The 15,597-nt window shown below is 42.3% G+C and overlaps 1 protein-coding gene across 1 annotated transcript; it reads right to left on the bottom strand.

The window, feature by feature from the left end:
- Positions 1–246: 246 nt before the first annotated feature.
- Positions 247–15,569, bottom strand: LOC133492226 (uncharacterized). The gene is made up of 21 exons (XM_061804304.1): positions 11,912–15,569; positions 11,542–11,683; positions 11,167–11,414; positions 10,928–11,076; positions 9,951–10,079; positions 9,697–9,858; positions 9,506–9,626; positions 9,290–9,423; positions 9,042–9,201; positions 8,855–8,955; positions 8,538–8,633; positions 6,883–7,016; positions 5,131–5,384; positions 4,888–5,036; positions 4,686–4,811; positions 4,430–4,591; positions 1,556–1,718; positions 1,326–1,456; positions 1,029–1,188; positions 670–773; positions 247–589 (listed from the first exon to the last, which is right to left on the bottom strand). Exons 2-21 carry the CDS (start codon positions 11,638–11,640, stop codon positions 486–488), a joined length of 2,886 nt encoding a protein of 961 aa, XP_061660288.1. The 5' UTR covers positions 11,641–11,683; positions 11,912–15,569; the 3' UTR covers positions 247–485.
- Between the last annotated feature and the right edge of the window lie 28 nt (positions 15,570–15,597).

Here is a 15,597-nt window from a genome sequence, read left to right as displayed (position 1 = left end):
AGTTGGCAGATTTGTGACTTCCCCATTCTACAGCATCATTACAATAAAACATTGTTTAGCCTTCATGACGTTTTGCGTTGTGAAACGTGGGGTTCAACTCATGAAATCATATTGATGAAAGGTGACCTTTCATCTGTATGCTATAACTGACAGAATGTTACCCTTTTCTACAGTGGCTGGAAAGTACTAGTTGAGGCAACAAATCAATGACAGTCAAACATATTTACAGATATTTTTATTGTTGGTGAAAGAAAAAGAACTGATCACATACATGTTGTAACTGACTTCCAAAGTTATAGTATAGATGAAATAACACCAGTTCTGTAAATTGGGTGATTTTTCGCCGCTGCTGATAGCTACCATCTGGTGATACTTTTCTAAGAAGCTAAATCCCTTGTGACCTGCTGGATGAGTAATAAAGACCTGAACCAAACGATTAAAACTGCAATTCAATGCTCATGGAGATGGGAGAGTTAGCCGACTGTTCAGTCACAGTCCATCCAGTCACTGCTTATCAGCGTGCGGACTGCTCTTCTTCTGATGTAATTGTATTTCGTCTGCCTGGATCCATACGAAAAATACAGGTAACCTGCAAAATAGGATGTCTAATTTGCATAAAGGCAGACAATGTAATGTTGGAGAGATAAATAATCTTTGAAAATGACCCACCTCTGTACTCAAACGCAGCATCAACTCTGTAGCCAATCCCTGGGAGCTCTGTGCGAATCATTCTTGGGTTCCTACGATCCATTCTGCCCCTCCTTTCATTGTAGCTATATGCATATCATAACCAACATTAACATCGGAATTGTATTGTGACACCAGATACTTCATTCTGCTGTACAGTTCACCTCTTTAATGAGCCACTAAAAAACACAACCCCAATATTAAACTAATTTGTTAAAGCAGTGTGTCTCTGATCATGTAGATCAAAACTCAGTGGAGATTTCTTTGCAAATGTTCTGTTCTTGATTGTAAATACTGTATGTTGTGTATAGCGTATGTTGAAAGCTTTCCAGATGACCCACCTCCAGTATTTGTTCCCTACAAAAAACAGGGTTCTTCCTATGAATGGGACGTGGACTGCGGCATCTATTTTAGTGACGGATGAAGGCAAGCCAAAGTCGCTGATGGGTTTGGGAAAGCCAGGTAAGACAGTGTTTCTTCTAACTTGCCAGTAGTGGTCCCCTTTGGCATGAGAAAGTGGAGTTCACATGTTGTCATCGAAGACTGGTTCCAACTTCCTTTTTAATTTATAGGTACACGATGCATCTCTCTGTATATCACTGTTGAGTGAATGCACAGTATGTGGAATTCATTTGTACCTTCAAATAAAACAACCGCGTTGCGGGTCTTGTACTCATAAGCAGCGTCAACTTTGTTGATTCCAGACCAGACAGCATTAATTGTCCTCATGGTGATGCCATCCCAGTTGGTGCTCCTCTTCCAAAAATGGCTTGAAAACAAATACAGATCATTTATGAGTAGACATTGAGCACACAGAGCTGTGTGCTATTTGTGAAAGGTGTGTTGTGGGGAAAATTACTTGTCTTACCTGCCTTTGAAGAAATAAAGATAACCCTGTATGGAAGTTGCTGCATCAAAAACTAAATTGCGGCTACACCTGTCTGGATCTGGCGCAGGTTCAGGCTCTGGTTCAGGTTCAGGTTCAGGTTTTGGTGCAGGGTCTATTGTTGGCCGAGTTGATGATCTGACTCCTGGAAGAGGGAAATTATAGGTTCGATTCATAACGCACCTTACAAGGTACTCAAGGAATAATAGAACATCCATCCGTGCTTTTTCTAGGCTGATTTATCCTGTTCAGAGTCACAGGATAAAAGAATATAGCTGAAATGAATTGTTCCAGTGAAATGTTGCTTGGTTTCTGAAAGACAAAGTACTCACCGGAAAACACAACTGGGATACAGGAAATGAGTAAAAATATCTAGCTCTATTGTATAAAAATAAATTATTCATGTATTTTCTGAGCCGCTTTTCTCATGAGGGTCACGGGGATTGCTGGAGCCTATCCCAGCTGTCAACGGGCAGGAGGCGGCGTACACCCTGAACTGGTTGCCAGTCAATCGCGGTGCACGTCAAGACAGACAACAGTCGCACTCACAATCACACTTAGGGGCAAGTTAGAGTGTCCAATTAATGTTGCATGTTTTTGGAATGTGGGAGGAAACCAGAGACCCTGGAGAAAACCCACGCAGGCGCGGGGAGAACTCCAAACTCCACACAGGCGGGGGCGGATTGAACCCTGGACCTCAGGGTTCAAGCAGCTGGTCCACTGTCCCGCAGCCAGGATCAAAATCACATTGCTCCTCCTGAATCTGAGATTCTACTTGTGAACAGATTCTCCTTTCCAGCACCCCTGAATAGATAGACCTACCCTGAAGTTGGAACATACCTTCCTGTCCCCATTCTTAAAAAGGGGAACCACCACCCCAGTCTGCCAATCCAGAGGCACTGTCCCTGATGTCCACGCAATGTTGCAGAGGCGTGTCAACCACGATAGCCCCACAACCACCAGAGCCTTTCGGAACTCCAAGCAAATCTCATCCACTCGCAGAGCCTTGTCACTGATGAGCTTTCTATCCACCTCTGTGATCTCCACCACCAGAGATTAGAGACCTTGCGTCAGAGAATCCAGACTCTGCTTCCTCATGGGAAAGCGTGTCAGTGGAATTGAGAAAGTCCAAAGCACTCTCCTCACTGATTCACAGCGTTCCAAGTCGAGGTCAGCAGCGCCCCATCCTCATTCGTGTAAAACAGTCCACTTTTTCCCCCTCCTGAGATGCCGATTCGTGGGCCAGAATTTTCTGGAAGCCAATTGGAAGTCTTTTTCCACGACCTCACCGAACTGCTCCCATGCCCAAGTTTTTGCTTCACTGACCACCAAACTCAATGTCCCCCGCTTCTTATAGTACACGAGCAAAGTAATTTTGGAGGTAGAAGTTCAAACTGCCTCTCATAGGGGATTCTGTCAGATGTTCCCGGCACACCCTCACAATATGTTTGGGCCTGCCACATTGGCCTGGCATCTTCCCCCACCATCGGAGCCAATTGACTACCAAGGTATGATCAGTTCACAGATCTGGCCCTCTCTTCACCCGAGTGTCCAAGACATGTCACAAGTTCGATGACACAACCACTAAGTTGAACATCGAACTGTGACTTCGATTGTCCCAGTGCCAAGTGCACATATGTGTTCATTATGGACAATCTGTGATGAGCACAGAAGTCCAGTAACAGAACACCAAAGTTCGCCAAAGTTTGCCAAAGTCCCTGCTTTCTGCCACTGCCCAGCTCACACTGCACCTGACCCCTGTGGCTCCTCCCACAGGTGGTGAGCCCATGAGAGAAGGGACCCACGTTACCCTTTTTGGGCAGTGCCGTGGGTGCAGGCCCAGTCACCAGGTGCTCGTCTTTGAGCCCCACCTCCAGGCCAGGCTCCAGATGGCGGCCCCAGTCACCCTCGTCCAAGCAAGGGAAACTTCAATCCATTAGTTTTACTCATCATAGAGGTTTATGGAGCTGTTCCTGTCCAATTCCTCACCTAGGACCTTTTTGCCATTGGTGACCCAACCAGGAGCGTGAAGCCCCAGACACCTTAGCTCCTAGGAATAGTGGGAGACAAAACCCCTCCACCATGATAAGGTGACAGCTCAAGTAGTGGTGTGTTAACTTAGTCAGGTTTATGTTTCCTATACAGGTGTTTTTTTTTTTTCTTCTCAATGATTATTTTTGTTACTCTGAACCTTGTTTATCTGGACTGGGATAATTTAATGTTTTGATTCCATTACACACTTTGCTGCCTTATTTTCATTTTTGAAAGTAAATACGTTTTTGAAACTCATGCACGTCTGCCTTACCTCGAATTTCCGTAGCAGTATATCGGTTGTTATGAGTATAATAAAATTTTGGATCACTTGAAGTGGCCCACCTGATGAGAAAATTCCCATTTTTCCCTTAAACTTATTTTACATGGTAAATATTAGCCTTTTTTTTCAGCTTTTGTTCTTTTGTCATCAAATGTAGATATTTGAGTGATGAACTGAGCAAGCAAAGCTTCTCCACTATATAAAAAACATCCTTTACATTCTACCCAACAAACAGGATAATGACTTGCAGTGACTTAAATTTGGCAAATATAAATAATATATTTCACTTAAAGAGTACCGTAATTGAAAAGCTACAAAATACTTATTTGAGTTACTGTATGAACCTTGAATGAATAACTGCAATCGGTTTCCTCAGAACATTTGAGTTCAACTAACTTGGCAGCGTTTACATAGTGGTTGCACTCGGAAGGTAAAGAGAACTTAAATTTAAAAGGAAAAAAACAACCTGTTGACCTCATATTATCCAGGTGTATCGAATATTGTGACACGATCTTGTTGCTGACATGAGGCCAAATTCTCACCGTATAGTGCCTGCACTCCCCGTCGGTCATCGTCTGGTAGCACATAGCCGTCTGTGTTCACATACTTGTAGTTGGGGTACATGAGAGCTGATTGGAGTTTTGAGTGGGATAATCCAAGTGCATGTCCAAACTCATGGGCTGCTACCAAAAACAGGTTGGTTCCTGTGAACAACCAAAGTTCATATGGAAACAATGGGTACATGCTTATCTTTGGCAAATTATGATGGGAATTACATTGGTTTATTAATGGCTTCACCTGATGAGGTAAGACTCCAGGTTTCATCTTCATCAAAATGGGTGTCACCTCCTCTGCCCCCACCAGGGGAAAAGGCATGAGCCAAGACCCCACCTTCTCCATCAAACGGTGCAAAATCCTCATGATCTGGTTTCAAAAAAGGCTTCAAAATGGTATCCTATAATCCAATCAAAAGTTTGTCACATGTGGAGAGGTCACTTACTACGAGCCTTGAACTTGATCATTATGTCTGCAGTCCCAGTTTGAATCTGCTTGAAATCCAAAGGAATGACATCACTGTAGACCTGTAGGGCCTTGGCAAGTGTGGCATCTACGAGACTTTGACGCAAGTCTGGGGTATATTCAGTTATCCTAGGAACATTTGACAAATACTTGAACACGTAGACTTAACCAGTTGATTCAGTGATGTATTACGGCTATATGTTTCAATACAAAATTGTCCAACCTGTATGTGATCACCTTCTTGTTCCACTTCGGTTGCCCATCAAAGTGGGCATACTTGAATCTATTCAAGTCTGTGAAACCACATCGAGGTTGTGACATCACTTCCATAGTGTTGGAGTCCAACTGTCCCGTCGCCTCCAGCCCATAAAACTCTTGCATTACTTTCAGAGTGTCTGTAAAGGAATCAAGACCGCCGCGCCATATTTCGCTACCAGTAGTGACCCCCACTTCAGAGAAATATTGAGAAAGGTAATCCTAGATATAGGAGAGACAAACAATACAGATAGTAGTAGCAGTGAAATGTGTGTGCCTTATTTTAAGGTCATCTAATTGTCATACTACAAAATGAAAAGTCCATCCATCCATCCATCCATCCATCCATCCATCCATCCATCCATCCATCCATCCATCCATCCATCCATCTTCTAGTACTTATCCGGGTTGGGTCGCGGGGGCAGTAGCTTTCGCAGGGACACCCAGACTTCCCTTTCCCCAACCACTTCATTCTGCTATTCTGGGGGCATTCCCAAGCCAGCCCAGAGACATAGTTTCTCCAGCGTGTCCACCAGGGAAACACCCAGAAGGCACCCAGCTCAAATGTCCCAGCCACCTGGTCTGGCTCCTCTCAATAGGGAGGATCAGCAGCTCAACCCTGAGCCCCACCCAGATGACTAATCTTCTCACCCGATCTTAAAGGGAGAGCCCGACACCTTAAGGAGGAAACTCATTGCCCCACAGCTTGTGACCATAAGTGAGGGTAGAAACATAGATTAACTGGTAAATTGAGAGCTTTACCTTTCGACTTAGCGCACTCTTTACTACAACGAACCAATACAAAGCCCACATCACTGCAGACGCTGCACCAATCTGCCTGTTGATTTTTCATTCTAAATCTGAGACCATGATCCATTCTAAATCTGAGACCATGAGCCTTAGTCAGAAAAAGGAAGTGTGCCCTCTCTAGGTCAGGGATGAGATCCTGCCCCAAGTGGAGGAGTTCAAGTATCTTGGGATCTTGCTCACGAGTGAGGGAAGAATGGAGCGGGAGATCGAAAGGCAGATCGGTGCAGCATATGCAGTGATGCGGACTTTGTATCAGTCCATTGCGGTAAAGAGGAAGCTAAGTGGAAAGTCGAAGCTCTTAATCGACCAACCAATCTATGTTCCTACCCTCATCTCTGTTCACAAGCTGTGGTTTGTGACCGAAGGAACAAGATCCAGAATACAAGCGGCCAAAATAAGTTTCACCTGCAGTGTGTCCAACCTCTCCCTTAGAGATGAGATGAGAAGCTTGGTCATCCAGGAGAGGCTAAGAGTTGAGCTGCTGCTCCTCCGCATTGAGAGCAGCCAGATGAGGTGGCAGGCACATCTGATTCAGATGCCTCCCGGATGCCTCCCTGGTGAAGTGTTCCAGGCATATCTAACTGGAAGGAGACCCGTGGGACAACCCAGGACACCCTGGAGAGACGACATCTCTTGGTGGGCCTGGGAATGCCTCCGGATCCCCCTAGAAGAGCTGGGTGAAGTGGCTGGGGAAAGGCAAATCTGGGTGTCCCTGCTAAAGCTTCTGCCCCTGCGACCCGACCCAGAAAAGTGATAGAAGATGGATCGATGGTGTCACCAAAAGGACAAAAAAAATCATACTTCTTCAAAGCAATGTGTTTCTAAAATGAGCAACTTATACATATAAAATATAACCACAAATGATTCTCTCCGATACTATCAGGATAAAAAGATCAACAGCAATATTTACCTGAGCTTTAGCAAGATCTTCATCGCTGGTTAGGATCGTCGGTGGAGCTCCACAGAGTGAGATTGTCATCATTATCAACAATACTTTGAGAACTAAAGGACCTTCCATGATGATTATCCTGTTGTAGGTAGAGACTAAGCGCATGTGTAAATTCTTGTTCTCGTGCTGTGCACTCTCGTAAAGCCCTTGGTTAATTCCTGAGATAGTGTTTGGGTTGTGAGGTTAAGAGCAGAAAAAGATGCAAGACTGGGCAGTGAAACATTCCTGCGACTGTCTGAGCAGGCCCCTTTGCAAGAGTATGTCGCTATGAAATAGACAAATACAAACTGTCATGTTCAGATATGTCTGGAAAAAACATTATTAAGATGCGGTTAACTAATGAACGAGTTTGTGCTTGTAATTAGGACGTGATCGAGGGAAGCATCACACCGTCCCTCCCTGTTTTGACAGAAGCGCTAACAGGCTTCCTTCATGTTTGATTTATAACTACTATGTTTTCAAAAATGTGCTTGATTATACACCCATATATTTGCTCCATTTAGGTACACTCTTTGAAACAAAAAATTAAATTAAGCTTAAGGCATTTTGATTGAACAAAACACACAAGGTGTATACTAACAAACGGGTATGTTATGCAGAGTACAGAGTTCCTGAGTTAACAATGTTCACATACTGTACTCGTACAGTAAAGTTATGAATGATGCGCACTAGGTACGTCTGCGCCATGGTGTAGTAATATGATGTAAAATGTACAAGAATGCTTGTTCACTGAACACCCTCTTACTGATTTTCCTTTTGGTTTTATATTTGTGGCCTAGAAGTATTTTTCATAAAATAGTTATAAGTCTACTGCTATGTAAGGGCAGTTCTTACATGCATATAAATTCAGGTTATGTCAAAACTTGTAATGTCATTGTAAATAAGGACTTCCTGTACTTTCATTAAGGTTTCAATAGCTCAAAAGTATTTGCAACAAGTGACCCAGAAATGAAGGCAGGCATACAAATGATATAAAAATTTATTCATACAGAGTATTGCATTACTGTAATACAATTAGAAATTAGTTTTATAAAACAGCATATAACGTTGTTTTACTGTGTATTTCAGACTTATTTTACATGCATACAAGACGTGTCAGAAACCATCCAGGACGGGTGTCACAAAAGCTACTGTATATTTCAAACTCAGTGTACAAAGTATGAGTTTTCCCTTTCACTGTGGGCCAGACCATCAATCAGCACATCCACAAAGGGACATTGTGTTGTTTGCTACAATCAGTGCATGAGAAGTGGCAAAAGTTGTGGAAGTATCTTGGCTGCTTCTGCTACAATTCCAGGGCGAGAAGAACATGCGGTACTGACGCAACCTCCCCACTCCCCTGATTTGGCTCTGTGTGATTTATTTTTGATTTATTTTTAATCAAGGAGACCTGTTTTAAAGATATGGAAAATATCAAGATGGCTCACTGAAAAATCCATCCAGGATGGGATGGGAGGGAAGGCTGGTAGAGTGCTTAAGACTCCAAGGGTATTACTTTAAAGGGGAATACTTGCAGTTTGTAGTTTGGATTTGAGATACAGCTTATAAGATGTGATCCCAGAGCTGAAACCTTTCTGATACTTGTTTTGGGGTTCAACTGGTCTAGAAGTTATTGCAACGCAAGAAATATCTGTTCCTCAGTACACGGAACAATCTTCCGGTCGCCAAGTCATACTCAAGCATGTAAGGTCCACTGTAGATGTAGGTAAATCCTGGAAAACAGAGGTTTAATGTTAATTCATGGATTATTCTTTTCATTCCTGAGTAAACTCTTGCAATACATTCACCAAAGAGACAACTGAATTTGTGGTAGCACAATATATTGCAAAGGTTTCTCTTTTCCTTCTTTTTGTATTGAAATTTCCATAATTGATAAATCAATCAGGTAGCCTTTTGGCATTTTGTTGTTGCCTTGAACAACTTTTTTACTCACCTCTGTACTGGAAAGCTGCCGTCACCTCCCTCAGACCAGTAAAGGTCTGTTCGATACGTTTGGGGAATCCGTAGTCCACGCTCTTTCTGGACTCATCGAAACTTAACAGTATAAGGGAAAATGGTGAATAAAAGGTCCTAGAATATTGTCTTTTAAAATAAAACAGATGTGTTGTGTAGTTATTTACCTGTAATAATACCTGCCAACAAAAAAAATGGTCTTCCTTGTTCCCTCATCATAGAAAGCTGCATCAATTTTTCTCACACTTCTGGGCAAGCCAAATGTAGTGAGTCTTTGGGGATAACCTCGGACGAGATTGTAGCCAGAGAAAGCCCACACTTGCTGATCTGCCGGCCGAAAAGATAATAATGCTTGGACCTGAACATTGGCAGAGTGCTGATGCTAATCAACAGGTTCCATAACATGAAAATATACCTTTAAAGATATAGAATCTGTCAGAATGTTGGTTCTCGTAAGCACCGTCAATTTTGACTGGAGCGCTGGGCCAAAAGTTTGAAATGCGACTCTGCTGGGGTGACGTGCTGTGAGTGTAGCTTCGCCAGAAGAAACTGAAATCAGGTAATCCAAGTCATTCGTGAGACGTCATTGTGGTACTGCGGTTTGTCTTCTCATCAAGTCATCCGGTGATACCTGTCCTTGAAGAAGAACATCTCTCCTCGGAGGGTGGCCACAGCATCGAGCACCATGGTTGAGTCACAAGCATCTGGAGTGGTGGGAGGCGGAGGTCCTGGCCGAGAATCTTTGTTTGGGCCTGCAAGTAAAATGATGTCATTTGATTGTTTCGCCGAGGACTGTTTTTCAGGTAGGCCGCTGATACCCACCATATAAAGATTGTATCCCTTTGACATCATCCTGAGGCAGGACAAAAGTGTCAGCATTTCTATACGAGTACGTGGGATACATGAGGGCACCGGGGTCATCAGAATGGGTCAAGCCCAGGGAGTGACCAAACTCATGAGCTGCTACCATGAAAAGGACGTATCCTGTCGTAGAAAGCTCAGAATTAGAAGGTCATTCTAAATCCCCTCTTCCTAATTCTATGAGTACTGTAGGAAAATGCACCCGGACAACTCACCAGAATTTGATCGGAATGTAAAGGTCTCATCCTCGTCAAAATGAGCATCTCCTCCAATGCCAGAAGATGGAGCGAAGGCATGGGCCAGCGTTCCATCGCGGCCGTCGAAGGGATAATAATCGCCGTGGGCTGTTAATGAGAACATCAGATTTGGCCAACTCAAAACAAAGCATTGACATTGGTCTAGTCAATGGATGAGATAATATCAGCAGTTGTTGTGGCCAAAATCCATCAATCCATTCATTTTCCAAAGCGCTTTTCCTCATTTGAGTCTGACGTGAGCTTCTCTACCCGTACTCCTTATTCCAGTTGACAAAGAATGGAAGTTAAAATAAACCTCAGCTAAACATTTCATTTTGTAGTTGTGATTAATGCATTGAGTAGGATTTATTCCCATCCCAGCTGCACAAAATTCTTCTGTGTGAATCATTACAATACCTACGGGACTTTAACCAAGTTATTTTGTGGAACATCTCAAGTTCCAGTGAGCAGCTGGCACAACTTGTGGCCTTAATTTCATGAAAGCTAATTGCTTCCTACATGCGCTGACACGCCACCACTATTAGTCCTGTTTTTGTTTCATAATCTGTTATGTAACAACTGTATAAATTGCTCTGACTGTCACTCTAATGTGCACTGTAGGCAAAAACAGTGTGAATGTGGTATTAAGCTATTTAGAGCAACTGCATGGCTCAACAGTCTGTATGCAAAAACACATCCCGAGGTGACTTAAAGTGCAGAATCAGGATACATTTTTTTAAGTTTTATGGACTCATGTTTTCATTTTGTTGTTTTTTAAAAAGAAAGTACTAGTATCTGCCCAATATCTGCTGATGCACCCAAAATAAAATATTAGGATCGATTTGCTGTTGGTTGATATGAAAACATTGTAGGATTCTTAATTTTCTTTACGGTATCACAAAATATGGCAAATGTTGCACATAAAAGCAGTATAAAATGCAGTAAAATTGACTTACACATGCGACCAAATGAAATCATGATGTCTGCTGTACCACTGTCAATTTTAGTGAATTTAAGAGGAGTAACTTTGGCCCAAACATTCAAGGCTTTTTCAATAGAGTCATCGACTTCTGACCGGGACATGTCTGGTGTGTAGTTTTCTATCCTGCAGATGGACAAAAACGCAGAATATGACCCACATCCACAAATAAACACATTTACTTTGGAACTATGGTTCTATCGAAAAGTCATTTACCTGTATGTCAGTCTATTTTTCTGCCATTTGAGGTTATTTCCAAACGTGGAGAAACGGGCGAGGTAATTATCTGGAACACCGCAGCGGGGCTTCTTCATCATCTCCAATGTTTCATCATCCAGTGTTCCTGTGATTTGTAAACCGTAGAATCTCTGCATTTCACTCAGCCTCTTGCTGAGCTGACTGATCCCACGTCTGGAAGAAGGCCCACTTTCCTCCGTTAGGTTGAAGAACGCTTTCAGATAGCCCTGGAAAACAAAGACAGAGTACACCAGAGGTCATTTGAGGGTGCTAATCAGCAAAAAGAGTCTAGTCTACCACAAGACTAAACTGCATTAAACTTGTGAAGTACACATAAAAAGACAACAATTTCACCTTTGCCAAGCTTTCATCTTGGGTAGTAATTTCGGATAGTGGAAGATTGAAAACTGGAACCGCCAGGCTCAGTACAATGCAGAAGGTGAAGGAGCTCATGTTTCCTCTGCGATTGTGTTGTGTTCCCCCTGCACTGAAGGTGCTGTTATATAAGATTGGAGTTGGGGAGTGGGCACGTTGAGCAACAGTGATTATGAGTCAGTGATGAACAAACAACAAGACTGGATTTTATTTGTCATCAAACAAAAAAGCAATAGGTATGATAACATGGCACAACATAAAGAAGGGTAAAATTGTACACATGGAATTTGGCGGGAATGTACAATAAATCTTTCACCATCCATTCATTTTCCGTTTCGCTTCTCCTTACCAGGGTCGTTGGCATGCTGGGGCCCATCACAGGTATCTTCGGACGGAAGGCGGTGAAGTCTGAACTGGTTGCCAGCCACTCACAGGGCACATAGTAACAAACAATCATTCACACTCAATTTCACACTTATGAGCCACATAATTATAAAAATAAGATGAAATCTTACATGTGTGCTTCTGAAATAATGGTCCCGACAAGCTCCCTGCTAGTTAATGCTGTGATATATAATAATGATTCCTTTCTGATCACCCGCGTTTGTCATTTTATTCTTCAGCCCTCAAGCTACTGCCATACCTGATAAGGAAGAAGTTTCCCGGGCACGTATTGTCTTGTCATGTCTATTTATGGTTCATGGTAGCCATCAGATCACATGCCACCAGTTGCTTGCCACATATTTCTAAGAAGGTTGACAAACACGTAAAATGATATGTGCATTGAGTACTTTGAGACTTTTTTGTGTGTCTTTCAGTGAAACATCTGAGATTGCTGTCATTCTTGTGGGAATAAATGCAATCCTGTCATCTACAATACAACCAAACCCAAGTGGACCAAGACCACTTGAAGAGATGGGTCTCGGTCCACTTGCAAAGAGGCTAAAGTTGTACTCGCATTTGTAGTCCGGTCCTCTGGTCCAGATCAAAGTTAGTTTGATCCCTGGAAATGAAGTAAAACACAAATATGGTTGAAAACCTATTAGACCATATTAGTGACGTGGGCTGAAATGCAAATTCTTCAAACAAAAGAGCTGCTCGATTACGGACATTTATCACCCTCACGCTTTTTAATGAAGTGCATTGGCACAATCGAAAAAAAAAATATATCTGATACAACGTCTTTCACAAAACTTGCCTATGGCGCCATTATTGTATCAAAAATGTTTGCAAATATGCATTGCACTCCACAAATGTGCAAAAAAAAAAAAAAAAAAAAATTCTGTCCGGAACCAGATTGACAAAAATCTGCAAACTAAATCTACAAATATGTACATTCATAGGTGTTTCGATAGATTGGCAAATGCATACATTGATATTTAAATACGTATGCGCTCTGTAAATATCTGGGCTCCACATTGAATGTGGTTTGTGATCCCCATTCCAAATTCCAAATGTATATGAAGACTTGTCTGTATGTCTCCGTGGCTTTGCATATCATCATACCACCAGAGGACGCAAGCACCAACACTGTAATACTGTATTGGTCACTGCTGGCTGGGCGGTACTGTTGGTAGAGCGTATATATCATCATATGTGGTGTCCGTTCTTGTCAGCTCAAGGATATCACGCCACACATTATCAGAGAAATGAACAATTTTTCTTCTCATCGTCTGTGGGGTTACTCACATTTTAAGAGGAAGTGAACAGTTTTTGTTTCAAAAGTATGTTTATTGTGCCCCTACTAGTCTACAGACGGCATTCTGATCATTGCAGTATGGTGGCCTGGAAGTGCAAAAAAATGCAGCAATTTGTGAAACACTTTTACATTTGAGCAAAGGAATGGGCAGAAAATGAACCACTTTTACATTACAGAAAACAAATGTATTATTTAACTAAAAACGGAAATTATTGTACAAAAGACGAAACAAATTATAATTGAGACAACCTGGTAATGCAATGTCCCATTTCACAGATGTTCTTAAAAATCCTACACCCTTTCTCGGGAAGACCTACCCCCGCCTCAACATGGTTGACTCCTGCGTCGCGTGAAGGGTATGCAGGTGAAACAAGATGTCCGTCCCAAATGTAATCAAATCAACCATTTTCAGTGCTGCTTTTCCTCACAAGGGTCAGAGGCGTGCTGCAGCCTATCGAGAGAGGCGGGGTACACTCTGAACTGTTCACTAGCTAATTCCAGGGCACAAATGAACAAACAACCATTTGCACCTATGGGGAATTTAGCGTCTTCAATCACTCTATCACACATGGTTTGGGGAAGTTGGAGGAAACCAGATTACCCGAAGAAAACCCATGCAGGCATGAGAGAACCTGCAAACTCCACACGGATTTGAACCGCGGTCCTCAGAACTGTGATGCAATGTAGTGACCAGTTGCCTACCGTGCCACCCAGCACAAATACACTTGAAAAAAAAAATAGCCAAAGACCTTTATTATGGTTAGGATTAGGACTAGAGTTGGGGTTAGGCATTTAAGGCATGAGTTAAGGTTAGGATTAGGTGGTTATTGTGACACACCAAGAACCGCTGCCAAACTCGCTCTTTGAACTAGGGCGCAGTGTGCGTGGTTTGGCAACTGTTTCTTTGAGCGGTCAATTAGTCGTCCACTGGTTTTGACCCAATTCAAAATTATAATCTCCGGTTTACGGTATCTTTGCATTCCAGATAACATTCAATCAAATTGCACAGAAGCTTTACCCTATAGCGAAAATACATTTGTGGGTTTGCGAGCCACGCCGCACCGCATTGCCTTGGCTCAACCCACATAATACGCATGTAAGGCATCAAATGTTGTTTTACATATATACTAACCAATATTCATAAGGTATTGTGTACCTGCGCATGAAATAGCAAACAGTGTAACCAGAATGTGTGTTCAAATGAATGAAGCCGGGATCTTGTTTGCAAATATCCACACTTTCCCTTTTAATTTTCACCAGCATCCTCTTTCTTTAACACCCTGCTTCTTCCTTAACCCTTAATCTATCTTTTCATGGTTGAGGCACGGGGTGAACATGCAAACTGGATACAGGTGCGCCCAGGATTTGAACCCGGCCCTCAGAACTATGACGCCGACACTATACATCTGCGCCACCATACCACCCCACATACAAGAATGTTCTTGAAAGAAAAATGGTGTTGACTTCCTCTTAAAAATATACAGCATAATTTACAATGTGTATTTCCCACTTCAGACATGATGGATACAAGTGAGCAAATATTCTTCCCAATTAAAGCGATCACTTCTTATCACGCTGGTTCAAAAACCAGACAACATGATGCTTTGTCAGTACTGACTGGCCCAATTGTTAGCAGAACACAGTGTTATCATCTGAATCCTAAGAAAATATTTTTTCATTCCGCTGGTCAAAATTCTGGAGGGTTGCTCACCATCTACATTGTTCCTGTTATCAGTTTCACCGGGGCCTAAAGATCAAGTTTGTATTTGGTCAGGTTTTTTTTTTTTTTAGTTTCATCCCTTTTCAGACAGAGTTTATTTACATTCGTTGTTTTCACTCAGCCTTATTGTGCTTTTTGATTATGATGTTTTGCTTTGCCTCTGACTAATCTGTGGTTTGTTTCTTCATTGTGTATGTTGTAAGTTGAGTAAGCCAATCACACCCTTTTTCTCTGCCTTGTCAGATTGCCCTTTTGTGTCATGCCCAGCGCCTGGACCTTGTTAGTTGTAGTTATAGTTTCAGTGTCAGCCTTGAGTAGTTTTGGATGTCTTCGTGTCAAGTATTGGCTAATTATTTCAGATTTTGATGGCAAATTTAACAATAATCTGATGATTGACTGAAATTGGGATCTCAACTAACAAGAAACATCTATGAAGTCTTTGAACAATATTCCCAAGAGAGTAGCAGCTACATCCCACTATGGTCTTTTTCTACTCTTTAAAACTTGGCACGGAAGCACAGTTTGGACATAGCTCTTGTTTCTAGTCAGGGTTAACTGTGAGGCACTCTGGGCTCACATAAAGTAACGTCAAGATAAAGACATTTTTACGCTATCG

The sequence above is a fragment of the Syngnathoides biaculeatus genome, chromosome 18 (assembly GCF_019802595.1).
Source record: "Syngnathoides biaculeatus isolate LvHL_M chromosome 18, ASM1980259v1, whole genome shotgun sequence".
NCBI lineage: Eukaryota > Metazoa > Chordata > Actinopteri > Syngnathiformes > Syngnathidae > Syngnathoides > Syngnathoides biaculeatus.
The sequence above is the reverse complement of the archived record's forward strand: the minus strand, read 5'-3'. Positions and strand labels throughout refer to the sequence as shown.

What these genes read in the sequence shown, in the direction of transcription:
- LOC133492226 (XM_061804304.1), bottom strand. Translation starts at nt 11,640, where the DNA reads ATGAGCTCCTTCACCTTCTGCATTGTACTGAGCCTGGCGGTTCCAGTT. An exon ending in CTTTATTTCTTCAAAGGCAG is followed by an intron (nt 1,457 to 1,555) that starts GTAAGACAAGTA and finishes TTTGTTTTCAAG; the next exon opens with CCATTTTTGGAAGAGGAGCA. An exon ending in CGCGGTTGTTTTATTTGAAG is followed by an intron (nt 1,189 to 1,325) that starts GTACAAATGAAT and finishes CTCATGCCAAAG; the next exon opens with GGGACCACTACTGGCAAGTT.